This window comes from Phyllostomus discolor, chromosome 3 (assembly GCF_004126475.2).
Source record: "Phyllostomus discolor isolate MPI-MPIP mPhyDis1 chromosome 3, mPhyDis1.pri.v3, whole genome shotgun sequence".
Classification (NCBI taxonomy): Eukaryota; Metazoa; Chordata; class Mammalia; order Chiroptera; family Phyllostomidae; genus Phyllostomus; species Phyllostomus discolor.
The window spans coordinates 113222030-113237051 of record NC_040905.2 but is presented as its reverse complement, the minus strand read 5'-3'; the positions used below and the strand labels follow the sequence as shown (position 1 = coordinate 113237051).

Here is a 15022-nt window from a genome sequence, read left to right as displayed (position 1 = left end):
ATGTCCTCACAAAGGCATCCCGGAGTCACTGCTTTTAGGGCCCTCTTCCCCCATCCTTGACTTGGCTTGGAGCCCAATCCAGATGGTTGGGACCATAATTCTCCAGGTAGAAGCTTCTTAGCATAGAGGTTTTAAGACCTTAATCTAACCAGCCACTTCTGGAATTGTGGACCCCCTGCTGGGTGCCCTGCTGCTGCCTCACTTTCATCCCAGGGGCATTGCCCACTGAGCCCTGGCTCCCTTGGCTTTTTGGGAGCCAGGGGTGGAACAGAGCCAGCTTGGGAGTTCATACTTATTTTCTCCTGCCTGCCCTGTCTCCTGGTTCAGGCACCAAGGCCAAGTTTTATGGCTGGACATTTTGCATCTGCTACTGGGGCCCATTGGTGATCCAGCGAGAATTCCACACTTGTTGGGGACCAGTGTCTCTCCTTGGCCTCTTCGCACATGTCCTTTATAATTTGCCCTACTCAGCTGTGCCTGGTGGTTTTACTCCTGGCCTTCTGGTTTTAGACTTCTGTAGTTTCTATTCCCTATTCTCTACTATTTTTCCTGGGAGGGGTGGGCTCAGCCTGCTTATTATCCAAGATTCACAGCTTAGCTTGTGGGATAACATGCAGTTCTGACCTTGATGTCTGCATCATGGAGGTCATCGAGACCCCACCTATCTCTGTGGATCATGGAGCCACCAGGGTGGCTGTAGCCCTCGTTGGCTCCCGGCTCCTAAGGGACGAAGTGGCTTGAACAGGATGGCAGACTGAGAATAGTAATAATAGCTGCCAGTTGTTGGGCAGCCGCCCTGCCAGGCTTGGGGCCAAGCACCCTATATATGTCACCTCTACTATCTACAATGCCGAGCAGTGGGTTTTATTCTAGTTTTATAGATGAGGAAACTGAGGCTGGGAAAGAAGTCCATTAACTTTCCCAAAGCCATACAACCAGAAAGCTGGAAGCTGAGGTTCAGAGCCAAGGATTTTACCATGTAAAGAATACCCCTATTTCCACACACCCCAACAGCTATCGACTGTAATTAACACATGATATTATGAGTCAGGGCTGTCTAAAAAGAGTAGACAGACAGCAGACTTGACCTGGCATGCTGGACTCGGCTGGAGATGGGGAGAGGAAGGAGCATATAATCATTGGGATGCCAGGAAGCTGTTGACCAGTGGGAGCCGAGGCAGGACTCGGTGGCGTCTGGGAGGTCTCAGTGGGATCTAGGGTTTAGTTGCTGGTAAGAAAGAAAGCAGTTTCCTCCCTTCTGCTTGTCTTCATGGCTCTGCTCACAGCCAGAAATGGGATTTCTCTGCTTGGCTCAGGGTGAGGGCTGATGGGGCTCACACACAAATCAGGCTTGCTGCCCCCAGGAGCTGGTTTTCTAATGAAGGAGATGGAGGTGGGAAGGAGACTTAACACTGGGAGCTGCCATCACTTGGCACAAGCTTAGCAAGGAATATTCATTCGTACAGTGGCTATTTGCTTTCTTGGGCTTCACAGCTAGCTTGTCAGGACTTGAACCACTTAGAGGTCTCAGGTGAGTGAAGGAGTCATTTAAAGGCTCCACTCTGGCCTATGAAGAGCTCAGAGGCAACAGCATCCAGGAGAAACGGTTTTCCCTTTTCACAGCAGGGTGCAGAGGGGTGTGATTTCAAGAACCCCACAGGTTTCTGTCCATTCCTTCCTAGATGTCTGTCCAGAGGTCACCATTCTGGCACAGACCAGGAGAGAGCATTTAAGAGTGGAACTTGGCAGTTTGGAAAATATTTGAGAAGAGCCACTAAGACTAAGGATGTATCTGGGGCATCATGGAAGGGCCTAGAATGTCAGGATGAAGGGTGTTCTTGATTTGGTAACTGATGGACCACCGCTGAGAGATAGCAGGCTGGGGGTGTTGGTATTTCTGGGTATCGGTTGAGAGGAAGGCTTAGAGGTGTAGCCTGCTTCCTCCTTGCTTCTCACACCTGACATACCAGTTTCAGGGCACTGCGGAACCGACCTGGATACTTACCGTTGACCTCCACACAGTCAGGAGGAGGGCGATAGGAGAATATTTCCTCCACCCTCTATGCAGCCCTAGACTCAGCCCAGGTGCTGGCTGAGGACACTCAGGGGCCAGCTGGTCACGCAGCCCTTGCCTTGCGGAGGCGTCGGCTTCAGCGCAGAGTTTTCCTGGGACAGCTCCTCTCAAGCTTGAGTAACCAAGCTCACCAGGCAGTGAGTCTGAAAACCCCTTGGGGTCTCCAGAGCCCCCCACACCCGGTGGTCTCACTGCCCGGAGAGCCAATTCGGGAAGGCCCTGCCTTTAGCCAATCAAGGGTCCAGATGAAGAGAGAGGTGGGCACTATTAAAATTAGCCAATCACCGCTGACAACCTCGGAGGACAGTTTTGGTCCCCACGCCCTATGCCCCCAGCCGCGTGACTGACAGCGCTATTGTCCCTAAGCTCATGACTTTCCCTTTTCCTCCTTCATCTGGCGTCAGTTGCAGAAAGAACCAACCACCCATGATAGGACTCCTGGGATTCGTGGCCAACCCTTGAGCCTTTAGAGCCTTCCCTGGGTCTACCACAGAGATGCCGTCCTAGACGGGTTGCGGATGGAGGGACAGAGCCACTACCGGTTTCTCATGTGAGCCCCAGCATCCCGTTGCTGTCCCAGAGACCCCGGGAGACTGAGTCTGGCAGCCACTTTGGGCCCCAATGGTGACCATCTCGTACGCAGGGCAGGGAGAGTCCCGACCTCTGCACCTGGCCCCAGCCCGGACGCCTCCCGCTGGCACTCTAGCACGCTCCAAGCCCGGAGCAGGGCCTGACGGTGCTGCCAGTGAGAGCCGGGCGCGAGTGCGACAATGGCCTGGGAGACCGCGATCCTCTTCAGGGGGAGCCGGGTAAACTGAGGAGGCCAGTGCAAGGTGAGGGGGTGGTAAAAGGCATGGAAACGTTAGACAGGGTCTTTGCTGCATCCACTCATTCATTTTTCAAATACAAAATGAATGCGTTTCAGGTTCTTTGCTAAATGTTGAGGAATAACTGATGAAAAAGCCAGACAAAAGCCTTGTCCTCATGGGGTTGGCTGTAGTGGGGGAGACTGGCAAACAGATAAATGACACATACATTAATTTGAAGTGACAAATGCCAGAAAGAAAGAACGGGTGAAGTAATGGAGGATTCTAGGAACTAGAGAAGGCAAGAGGGGACATTTAAGCTGAGACTTAAAAGAATGACAACATGCCGTTTTACAAGAATTTGGGGGCAGAACCTTCTAAGCTCTCAAAACGAAATGAATAAAGGCCCTGACAGGAAGAGAGGGATGTTCCATGAGTTGAAATTGCAACCCTGGTGGGAGGGAAGGTAAGCTAGAGAGGTGAGACTTGCAAGGGGCAGTGGCCTGAGGTTTCTCCCTGGTGTCTCATGGAGCAGCGGTCCCCCAACTTTTTTGGCACCAGGGGCCGATTTTTCCAAGGACGAAGGTGGGGGAGGGGGCAGGCGGGTCGGAGGGTGTCCAGGCGAGCTTCACACGCTGCCTGCCTGCTGTCTGCTCACTGCTGGTTCCTAAACCCACACCGACCAGTACTGGTCCGCTGCCCGGGGTTGGGGAACCCTCTCATGGAGAGTGGAGAATGGGAGGTTATGAGGATGGTCCAACCTTCATGCTCATGCTCCTGATCCAGCCTGTGACATGCGGTCAGGCAGGCTTCCTGCCTGGGCTCCAAATGCACTACTCTCTGACCTGAAACTCCTGGAACACTCCAGTTTTTCTGTTTTCAACTAATAAATCTCCAGGCTGGCCGTGAAGGTTAATACAAGTGAACAGGCCACTGACCAGACCAAAGTTGAACTAAAATCTTGAAGGGAAAGTGGAAAAATGCCCAGAGGGCCTAATTCCTGCAGCCTCTCATATGCTCTTGTGTTCCTATGGTCACGCCCATGACAGATTCCCGGTGATGATAATTCCCTGGGGCTGACCACTCTTTATTGAGCACTTACTGTATGTTAAGAGTTAATAACTGGGCTAAGTGGTCTACTTGTGTTCTCTCATTTATTTAATCCTTGTAACAACCCTATGAGGTAGTGAGTCAGGGTTCAGCTCAACTCCAAATAACAGAGATCCAAAATAACAGGGTCTTAAAACAAGACTGAAGTGTATTTTTCATGATATTGTGTGGCGGTGAGTCAGAGGTAGGCAGCCTATGGCAGAGCCGGTATGGGAGCCCTAATCTACACAGTCAGCAGAAACCCAGGCCCCTAGCCTGCTTGCTGCTCCACCACTATTAAAAGTGCCATTTCAGGATCCCAAACCAAGGATTTATACATGCTGATTTTAAATTTAAAAATTTTATATATTTTTTATTTTGGATTTCAGAGAGAAAGTAAGGGAGGGAGAAAGAGGGCAGAAAACATCGATTGGTTTCCTTCCATACACACCTCAGGGGACCAAATCTGACTGGCATGTGCCCTGACCAGGAATCAAACTGGCAACCTTTCGGTTCACAGGACAATGCCCAAGTGACTAAGCCACACCAGTCAGGGCTTAAATTAAAAGTTTTAAAAATGTATCAATTTTAGAAGAAGGGAGAGAGAGACACACATTGATTTGTTTTTCCACTTATTTATGCATTCACTGGTTGATTCTTTTTTACAAAGATTTTATTTATTTATAGAGAGAAGGGAAGAGAGAGAGAAGGAGAGAAACATCAATGTGTGGTTGTCTCTTGCATGCCCCCAACTGAAGAACAGGCCTGAAGCCCAGACATGTGCCCTGACTGGGAATCAAACCAGCGACCCTTGGTTTCACAGGCCAGCACTCAGTCCACTAAGCCACACCAGCCAGGGCTCTTTGGTTGATTCTTGTATGTGCCCTGACTGAGGGTCAAACTTATAACCTTGACTTTTCAAGGCAATGCCCTAACTAACTGAACTACTTGGCCAAGGCCTTAAATTTTTTAATCAAATGGGAATACTATGTACGACTTTATATTAATAATTTTCAAATTATAGATGAAAATGATGATTTCCTGGAAAAAATAACTATGGACATTTACTCAAACAAAAAAAATTTAAGAAGACAGAAATTCTGAATATTCAATATCCTACAGAATTATAAAAATATCTACTTTTTCTATTTCTGTTTTTTTAAATCCTCGTCCAAAGATATGTTTACTGATTTTAAAGAGGGAAGAAGGGAGCGAGAGAGGGAAAAAATTCAATTTGAGAGAGAAACATCAATCAGTTGCCTCCCATACACATTCCAACTGGGGACTGAACCTGCAAACTTTTGGTGCACAGGGCAACTCTCCATCCAACAGAGTCACCTGGTCAGGGCTCTATTTTTTTAAAAAGATTTTATTTATTTATTTTAGAGAGAGGGGAAGGGAGGAAGAAAGAGGGAAAGAAACATCAATGTGTGGTTGCCTTTCGCGTACCCCCTACTAGGGACCTGGCCCAAAACTCAGACATGTGCCTTGACTGGGAATTGAACCAGTGACCCCTTGCTTCACAGGCTGGCACTCAATCCACTGAGCCACACCAGCCAGGGCTCTATTTCCATTTTGAATGAAAGAACTCTTACTAGGCAGTAGTGATAGACAGGGTATACATTCTGGTTGTAATAGAGATCCAAAATAACTGTCTGAAACATGGTATCTCTTTCCCTCTAACACCACCTGCCTGGGTATAAATGCAGGGCTAGTTTGGTGGCTGCACAGTCATCCAGGAGCTCAGGCACCTTCCATCTCATTGCTTTGATACCCCTGGGTGTTACTCTCATCTGCATGATCCATGCTGCTACATCCAAATTCCTACAAGCAGTTGGGGAAAACAAACTAGAAAGACATGACCCATCCCTTTCCAGTAAGACTTATGTGTCATGTCTGCTCACATCCCATTGGCTTCTATTTAATTACATGGCCATACTTAGCTGCAGGAGAGGCTGGTAAAATATGTTCTTTATTCTGAATAGACATGTGCCCATCCAAAAATTCTTACTATAGAAGGGGAAAACTGATGCTGGGGAACAACTAGTAGTCTTTTGCTACAAATGAGAATAGGTGCTTCTTAATATGATCATGGCTATGTATCAGAGACAAACAATAAACAATCATAAATCATTAAAGTATTTTCATTAACCAAGGCAATGCGGTCTGCTGTCCTAACATTGTTTAGGGAGTTCTGGACAATACTATTAGACTAAGGCCATAATGAATATAAGTTCTGGAAATGAGTATACACTTATGACAGAAATTTTATGTTTAAAATTATAGGTTATATTTTCTAGCTAAAAAAATAAACTAAAACACTATCAGAGGAAAAGAAGCTGCAATTAGGTTGTCAATTTCAATATATTTGTATACAATTATCATCAACCAATAATTCCCAATAGAATATATGGTATATGTTTGTTACTAATTTGTCTCAGCCCCCAAAACACTCTTTTTGTCCTGCTCTTTGTGATACTGAAGCTGGCCAGGTCCTATAGACATTTCTCTTTTGTTAGCCAATTTGATGTTGGTTTTTGCCAATAGAGGGATTTGGAAGAACACTGTAAGGCCCACACCTGTGAAAGGGACTTTCAAGTTCCTTCTTCCCCATGTGGCTTTCTATTGAGGCCATTAAAGGGAGGGGGAGCCCAGTAGCATCCACTTAAGCAGTCTTCATAGACCATTCTTGGCTCATGTCCTCCAGCAAGTTCCTCAAGCAAATGCAACAAAAGATATGTAGAAATATAGAAAAAATGGAAACTAAATGTCTAAGAGTAAGGGGCTTTACATAAAATATAGAACCCCCATCTATGGGAGCTTTAGTGTGCAGCTCTTGAAACAGATGAATTCTTTTATTTATAAATGTTGATATGGAAAAATATCCCTGATAGACTTGAGTCAACAAAACTCTACTAGGTGGAGGAGGGTGTAAGGGAGATAAATGGTGATGGAAGGAGACTTGATTTTGTTAACCAGTGTCACCCCAATAGATTCAATAAAAAGGAAGAAAATGTTACTTATATAGAATGAGTCCAGATTTGTCAGAAATATTCATGTCCTGGCTGGTGTGGCTCAGTGGGTTGGGCGTCCTGCAAACCCAGGAGTTATCAGTTGGATTCCTGGTATGGGCACATGACTGGGCTGTGGGCCAAGCCGCCAGTTGGGGGCGCTGGAGGCAGCTGGTGGAGAGAAACATTTTTCTCCCTCTTTCTCCCTTCCTTCCTCTCTAAAAATAATTTTTTAAAGAGGAAATATTCATAGATGTAGAACAGACTAAAATATTGAGTGGTTATTTCTGAATGGCCTTATTAGAAGTATTTTAGCCCTGGCTGGTGTAGCTCAGTGGATTGAGCTTGGGCTGTGAACCAAAGCATTGCAGGTTCGATTCCCAGTCAGGGCACATGCCTGGGTTGCAGGCCATGGCCCCCAGCAACCACACATTGATGTTTCTCTCTCTCTCTTTCTCCCTCCCTTCCCTCTCTAAAAATAAGTAAATAAAATCTTAAAAAAAAAAAAAAGAAGGCAGCTTTTAAAAAAAAAAGAAGTATTTTAAACTTTCAGTTACTCAACAAATATTGTGCCAGAAACAATTCTAGGTATTGGGAGTAAGGCAATGAAAACAGTGTGACTTCATGGAGCTCATAGTTGAGTAGTAAGAGATGAATATTACACAAATATGCCAGGTACTGATAAAAGAAAAATAAGGGCAGAACCATGGCGGGTGTGTATGTGCTGCTTAGTTAGGAAAAGCCACTTTGAGGGAGTGACATTTGAGCAGAGTGAGGAACCTAGCCTTGGGAATATCGATACCTTTATAATTTCCCATATTTTATTAACTTTCCACACCAAGCATGCAGTGCTTGCATAATCAACATAAAGCTTTTTCTATTTCAGAAAAGTATCTGGAGCCTCAGATCTCCAAAGTAGAGGAGTAAGTAGAAAGAGTAGGAGCAGGTCCAAATAAGTGGGCAGTTGAACCCAGAACTTCCGGACACAGCTCGCCGGCTCTAGATTCAGTCTGGCCCGGGGACTCCCTCCGCTCCAGAGTTGCCGGTGGAAGAGCACGGGACTGCCTGGGGTCAGAGTCCCCGCCTGCAGAAAACCCTGCTGAGCGACCCCGGCCGACGCTCGGGTATGGAGAATAGCTACAGAAGGCTCCGTGCTCCTTACTGGGCTGCATTTCCCATGCTCACCGAGAGTCAGAGCAGCAGAAAAATCTAAAGGATAAACCAAGAGCGATTACAGCAGGAATCTAAAAGTAGATCACAACCTACTGTCACGGGTGTTGTCGTGCCTGGTACCGCTGCCTTCTGATTGGTCAGCCCTGTAAATTCTCCCAAGTTCATTGGCCATCTATCACGGCTTATGACAAGCCCAATGGGAGAACAGCCTCCTGGGGAATGTAGTTCCAAGTACTTAGAGTCGCGCATGCGCTGTGCCTTTTCCCGGAGAGCTCTGCGCGAACTTCCGGTACCGGGATCAGGTGGTTGAAGTGGGAACGCCTGGGCGGCTGTGGGAGGTGTGTGAGTCGGGGGCGGGACCGTTGACTAGGGCCTCCGGACTCCGAGGTCGAGCGCGGGTCTCCGGGTGGGTGGGGTCCGCGCCCTCAGGCAGAGGCTGAAGTGAGGGAAGTGCTGCGGGGAGCCCGGGGCGTATGTACCCCTTCCCTGCCCCGCTGCCTCTCCGCTCCGCGCAGGCGAGGCTGCTGGGGACCGAGCACGGGGCTCCGGCCCGGTCCGCGTTTCCGCCTGCCGCGTCCTGCCAAGCGACCCTGGTGAGTCCCTGGCCCTCTCCGAGCGGAGCGTCCTCGGTCACTAGAGGATGAGAATGGAGCGAGTACCTTTGAGGGGTGTTGTGAAGAGTACAAAAATAAAGTGCTTTCCCTGGCCGGGTAGCTCAGTTGGTTAGAGCGTCGTCTGGATACCCGGCGGTTGCAGGTTTGATCCCCAGTTAAGGCACAAATAAGCAACCAACTAATGCATAAATAAGTGGAACAACAAATATATGTTTCTTTCTCTATATATCTCTATCTCTCTACCTCCTCCCTCCCCTCTCCCCCTCTCCCTTACTCTCTAAAATCAATAAAAATTAAAAAAAGAAAGAACAAAGTGCTTAGTGTGTAGTCGAGAAAAGGACTGGAACCAACCTGAATGCCTTACTCGGGTATTGGTTCAGAAACTGGAATACATCCAAACCGCCAAATCTAGAGCAGCTAATGAAGAAGCATTGTTAGGTGGGAAAGCATATTTCAAAATAGTTTGTGCAATAAGACCTCAGTTATGTGAAAACACAAAAACACTTTTTCTTTTTCATTTCTGTAGGTACACTTTTAGTAAATGCACAAGGAAAGGCCTGGGAGTTCAAATGTCAGATTGTTAATGGGAGGGTGCACAGTGTTGTGGAATGGAGAGTTTCTCTTTTATGTATTTCTGTATTGTGTAAATCCCCCCATTTTTTATTACAGTGGTTTGTATCACTTCTTTATAGAATCAAAAAAACAAAGTTCCAAAATACACATGTTTCAGGACTTTTGTGAAGAGTGGCAATATAAGGTATAAATATATGTCATACATTCACATGTACCCAAGGATAAATGGCTTAGGAAGGTGCCTGGTGCCTGTGAACCCATCGCTCACACCCCTGGGCCACATGTAATTGGAATTAAAAGGTTTTTAAATTTGAGACTCAAGGATACAGAGAACAGACTGACAGCTGTCAGAGGGGAGGGGGTTGAGAGTTGGGTGAGAAGGGTGAGGGGATTAAGCAAAGATAAAAAAGGAGACTCCTGGACTAGACTGCAGTATGAAGAGGAATGCTGGAGAGGGGGGAGGGGAGTGGTGGAAGAGGTAGAAGAAGGTAAAGGGGGAATAGATGGTGATGGCAGGAGACTTGACTTGGGGTGGTGAACACCATACAGATAATGTAGAATTGTATAGCTGAAACTTGTATAATTTTAGTAACCAATGTCACCACAATATATTCAATTAAAAAATGTTTTCAAATTTGAGAAAGATAATATGGTACATGTGGTATGTTGGGTAACCCCTGCCAGCAGAATCTAGGGCAACACTCAACAATCAAACGTGTTAATTATTTTTTTTTATTGAAGTATAATACACAGACAGAAATATGCATAGTAAGGACAGCTTGATAAATTTTTACAAACTGAACAAATACATTAATATTTATGCCATAAAACATATAAACATTTACATTAAGTGTGATAAATGGAGATTACACACTTGCTCCTATCAGTAGGCCAGATGGTAAAAACCTGGGAGTTTGGGATTTCAGAGCTGAGGATAAGGGGCTGTGGACCTGTATCGGTAGGAGACTGTGACAGGAGCAAGACATTACTGGAGAGCCTAAAAAAGGCCACAGGGCTGGTAAAGGATAGAGGCCAAAGTCCCTGGATGTCCCTCCAGGCTGGTGTTTGCTTCTGTACCTCCCCTGCTCCTGCTATTTTGCTCTTTCCCTAGGAGTCCAGATGCTGGCCCAGCTGCCACAGGAAATCCCTCTGGGACACTGAAGGGCAGGCTCCTGGGTTGAGGCCCACCAACCCTGAGCCTTAGGCCAGGGGAATGGCAGCCCCCTCGGAGCCTCAGGACCAGGCCCCAGGGGAGGGAGAAGGGCTTCTCATTGTGAAGGTGGAAGATTCCTCCTGGGATCAGGACTCTGCCCAGCAAGAGGATGGCAGGGATTCTGAGGCCTGCCGCCAGCGCTTCCGGCAGTTCTGCTACAGGGATGTGGGTGGGCCCCATGAGGCCTTCAGTCAGCTATGGGAGCTCTGCTGCCGCTGGCTGCGACCTGAGCTGCGCACCAAGGAGCAAATCTTGGAGCTGCTTGTGCTGGAGCAGTTCCTGAGTGTGCTACCTGGGAGTGTCCAGGACTGGGTGCGAGAGCGGTGCCCAGGGAGTGGCGAGGAAGCTGTTGCCTTGGTGGAGGACCTGCGGAAGCAGCCAGTGAAAGCATGGCCGCAGGTGAGGGGCGCCTCTCACATGAGTCTGCCAGGGGTGGTGGGCACTCAGAGCCAGAGGGAATGTTCACAGGCAGGTGCTGCCTGTCTGAAAGACACTGTCCAAATGAGCCTCGTTTCTTTTTGGTGACTTTGGAGGGCAGAGCAAGATCAAAGTGGGCATGTTCTAGGAAGGCAGGTTTTAGCTCCACATAGGCTCTGCAAATGTTTATTCATGTTCTCCTCTAGCCCAGGCACTGGGAATATAGTGCTATGCATAGTGAGAGCACCAGAGGGGGCATGAGAAGGTAGAGCTGTCCATGTGAACCCTGCTGTCTTATGGGGTGTTGGGTCCTTGACCCTGGCAGCATCTGGGAATGCGCTAATGAGTGACTGCAGTGTGGGGTTCTGCCCTTCACAGGAAGGTCTCCCCTCACACTCCCTTGCTAAATGGCTCTGTAATTCTATCCTTTGGGTGCTGGTTCTTGCCTTGTGCTTGATCAGGGCACATGGCAGTGCCTGGTATCACATTCTCCGCTGGACTTTCCCGGGGCCCCGTATTTATCTCGCCCCAAACCCCAGCCTCCTGAGGGATATGTCCTGTGTCTCCTTCCCAGGGATTAAATTCTGTCTCCTCTGTCTGGTCTTGGTGCTGATGAGCATATTGTGGTTCCTGCACAGGACGTGCCCTCAGAGGAGGTAGAACCTGAGGCTGCAGTCCAGGGATCCCAGGCCAAGGGACCTCCCCCAAAGGTGGGAGCACAAAACCAGCCACCTGTACCTTGGGAGCAGCACAGCCATGGTGGTGAGTAAGCTTGTAGGCTGCAGAGCAGCTGGGCAGGGGTCTGGCTCCTTCCCGGGCATCGCCCCAGGAGTAGCAGGAAGGTACTCATTCCATGAAGCTTAGGCATGTGCATGCATGCGTGTGCCTGCACGTGCACAGAAGCCTGTGGGGATTCTCATTCCTGGCTTCAGCTGGCCCCTCTCAGGCTTGTTTTCTTTCAGTCCAGCTTCCTGCTCTTAAAGAGGGGAGTACCAAACAGAAAACAAATGCCTGCCTTGCCTCTGAGATCCATGTGAGTTACCAGTCCCTTCGTTCCCTTTGAGGCCATTCGTACTTTGCTTCTCAAAACCTCTTCCATCCACCCTGATCCCTCCTGGGCCCATCCTGTTCCACATCCCAACCCTCTTCCTCTCCCCACCCGTAGCTGCCTGGGGAGTCCTGAGCAAGGTATCCCTGAGTAGGGTTTCTCTCCTCATTTCAGGGACCTGTGACATTTGGAGATATTCCCTTCTATTTCTCCCAGGAAGAATGGGGGTCCCTGGACCCTGCTCAGCGGGATCTTTTCTGGGACATAAAGCGGGAAAACTCCCGGAACATTGCCCTGGGTAAGCAGTAGGTGCAGCCAGGACCCTTGGGATCCTTAGCTCCTTTGAGCTGGAGGCAGCAGCCTCCTAGGGGAGTCCTAGCAGCTGGGGGGGGGGCCAGGCAGGCCACATTCCTCTGCACATCCTGCTGGAATCCTCAGTCTTCCTCCTCACTCCCTCTCTGCTGGCTCCAAAGTGGGCTTTCGCCAGCTCTCTCCAAGAGCTCTGGCTAATTTCTTTTTTGTGTGTTAATATTCATTTTTCTCTGGCTGTGAACATATATTGAAATATGATGGGTGCTTACAACAAGCTAGTGCTCTGCTAAGCATCCGTGTGGACAATTTGTCAGGTGATTCTCACAGACCAGTGCATAAGTGTTGTCCCTGTTTTATAGACAAGGGACCTGAGACTCCGATCAATAGACACCAAAGGGACAGAGTTGGTACTCAGTCCAAATGGTGGTCACAAGGCCCCCCCAGGCTGCCTTGTGAGGGGGTGCCAGCAGTGAAAACACATGCCGTGCACCGAGGCCTGGGCCCAGTGCAGTAGAGGCCTCACTGCCGGGTCCCTCTCCAAGCCAGGGCCGTTCTGAGCACTGGGGGTCATCTCATTTAGTTCACACAAGTCAAGGGTATGGGCTGTGATCCCTGTGGATCCAACTGTGTTCTTGAGTCAACGAGACAAAAGTTTGTGTAGTGAGAGGAACCACAGTAGCTGAACCCATGTGGTTCCTCAGTTTCTGGTTATAAGTAGTGAGAGTTTGGAATATTTATGAACTTTACCTTCATCTGCTCAGTTTTGGAGTTTGAATAGCCGGGTTCAGAGAGTGGAGTGTTGGACCCCAGTGTTGAAGGGAGACATAGATTGGTTAGTTGTATAATTAATGCCACTGGGGCAGGATAAGCAGACTCCTTGCCTCTGCCTCTTGCCTCTGCACCGTTTCTCTGCCAGCCCTTTATCATGTCCCATTTTATGGACGAGGAAACCGAGGCTCAGGTCCCTCCCACCTAGGACTTTCTGAACCTGACAGCCAAAGTGCTTGTCACTGAGTCTGTTTCTGCCTTGCCTCAGCTCTGAGCCCAGACCAGATGGGACTGAAGAGGCCACCTCCTCTCCACTTGTAGGTTTGGGGCTCAAGAGACAAAGGGGACCATCCCGGCTGGAGGAGGCTGTGAGGGTGCTCCCAGGCCAGGCCGACAACGATGTGGCTGTGGCCTGGAGCCCTGAGGAGGCTGAGTCCTGGGAGAGTGAGGCCCGGCCCGGGGTGCCCTTGGAGCCGGTGGCCGGGTCAAGGCGGGGGCGGCCGCCCACACGCAGGCGCCAGTTTCGGGACTTGGCAGCGGAGAAGCCACACAGCTGTGGCCAGTGTGGCAAGCGCTTCCGCTGGGGCTCAGACCTGGCGCGCCACCAGCGCACGCACACAGGCGAGAAGCCGCACAAGTGCCAGGAGTGCGAAAAGAGCTTCCGCAGCTCCTCGGACCTGGTGCGCCACCAGGGCGTCCACACCGGACAGAAGCCCTTTTCCTGCTCCGCGTGCGGCAAGAGCTTCAGCCGCAGCGCCTACCTGGCGGACCACCAGCGCATCCACACAGGTGAGAAGCCCTTCGGCTGCAGTGACTGCGGCAAGAGCTTCTCGCTGCGCTCCTACCTGCTGGACCACCGGCGCGTGCACACCGGTGAGCGGCCTTTCGGCTGCGGCGAGTGTGACAAGAGCTTCAAGCAGCGCGCCCACCTCATCGCCCACCAGAGCCTGCATGCCAAAATGGCCCAACCCGTGGGGTGAGGGGTGGGGTAAGGGCTAGAGGGATCTCGCGGGAGGCGAAGCAGCAGGATAGCCACTTCTCTCTGCTGCCACCTCCTGCAGTCACAACCCCCACTGCCTGCCCTGCGCTGCCCCAAGACCTGGTGATCACCTCTACGTAATGGAAATCCCCTGTGACCTCGTGGCCATTCTTCCGCCCTGGGGGTTTCTCTTGCTGTTTGGCCTCCTAAAGCCCCAGCACATACATTCCTGGCAAGTGGCCTCACTATGGGAGAAAGGCTAAGGCAGCAGGGAAGTGTGGGAACCCCCTCAGGGTCTGGGGCCTTCCATCCAAGAGACTCCCCTCAGCCTTGCCCGTGGCTGTTTGTTCCCCCACTTCTTGTCTGGGTCCATGGGCCAGGCCCTCTGCCCTAATAACCTGTGCCTTCCTGCAGGGGTGGAGGACAAGTTTTGACCACTAAGGTGCTGACAGGCTCTAGGAGGCTGTCCCAGACCTGTGGATCTAGATCCTGGGTGGGGCCAAAAGGGCTCTCTGGCCTCTACCCCCGCCTGTTTCCAGGCCGTGACCACTCTGTCCTGTCCTGGTGACATGGAAGTTGCCAGCACTGATCTCCACTGATTTCCCCCTTGAGAGACTGGAGGTTTACTGTGCAGAATGAACAGGCCAGTGGAAACCCACTGCTCCCACACTCACCTCCAGAGACGTGGAGTTGTGGCACTTCACACTAGCGCTCTGTCAGTGCTGTGGCACTGACCCCTCAGGCACTGCATCCCACGTCTGCATCGTGGGCAGATCACAGGGACAACCACGGGCTCTCCAAAGGCGCTGGCCCAGCCTGCCTCAGAAGGGTAGCAAAAGGATTTGAATAAACGTGGAACACTGCCCTGGCTGGTGTGGCTCAGTTGGTTGGGCATACAATAATATCTTTCTCCCTCCCTTCCCCTCTCAAAAATAAAAAAAATTA

At 49.9% G+C, this 15022-nt stretch overlaps 1 protein-coding gene across 5 annotated transcripts; it reads left to right on the top strand.

Moving 5' to 3' along the window:
• The first annotated feature begins 18 nt into the window (after window positions 1–18).
• Window positions 19–14901, top strand: ZNF213 (zinc finger protein 213). 5 transcript variants are annotated; one of them, XM_028510571.2, is made up of 7 exons: window positions 19–2907; window positions 7867–8491; window positions 10452–10952; window positions 11609–11732; window positions 11933–12003; window positions 12235–12316; window positions 13420–14901. In XM_028510571.2, exons 3-7 carry the CDS (start codon window positions 10554–10556, stop codon window positions 14076–14078), a joined length of 1335 nt encoding a protein of 444 aa, XP_028366372.1. In that variant the 5' UTR covers window positions 19–2907; window positions 7867–8491; window positions 10452–10553; the 3' UTR covers window positions 14079–14901. The 5 variants fall into 5 exon arrangements, with proteins under 5 accessions (XP_028366372.1, XP_028366360.1, XP_035875875.1 ...); XM_028510559.2 differs by having other exon boundaries at window positions 7867–8746; XM_036019982.1 differs by having other exon boundaries at window positions 7867–8746; window positions 12193–12316.
• The last annotated feature ends 121 nt before the right edge of the window (window positions 14902–15022 follow it).

What these genes read in the sequence shown, in the direction of transcription:
- ZNF213 (XM_036019982.1), top strand. Translation starts at nt 10,554, where the DNA reads ATGGCAGCCCCCTCGGAGCCTCAGGACCAGGCCCCAGGGGAGGGAGAA. An exon ending in CAGTGAAAGCATGGCCGCAG is followed by an intron (nt 10,953 to 11,608) that starts GTGAGGGGCGCC and finishes GTTCCTGCACAG; the next exon opens with GACGTGCCCTCAGAGGAGGT. An exon ending in CTCCCGGAACATTGCCCTGG is followed by an intron (nt 12,317 to 13,419) that starts GTAAGCAGTAGG and finishes CTCCACTTGTAG; the next exon opens with GTTTGGGGCTCAAGAGACAA.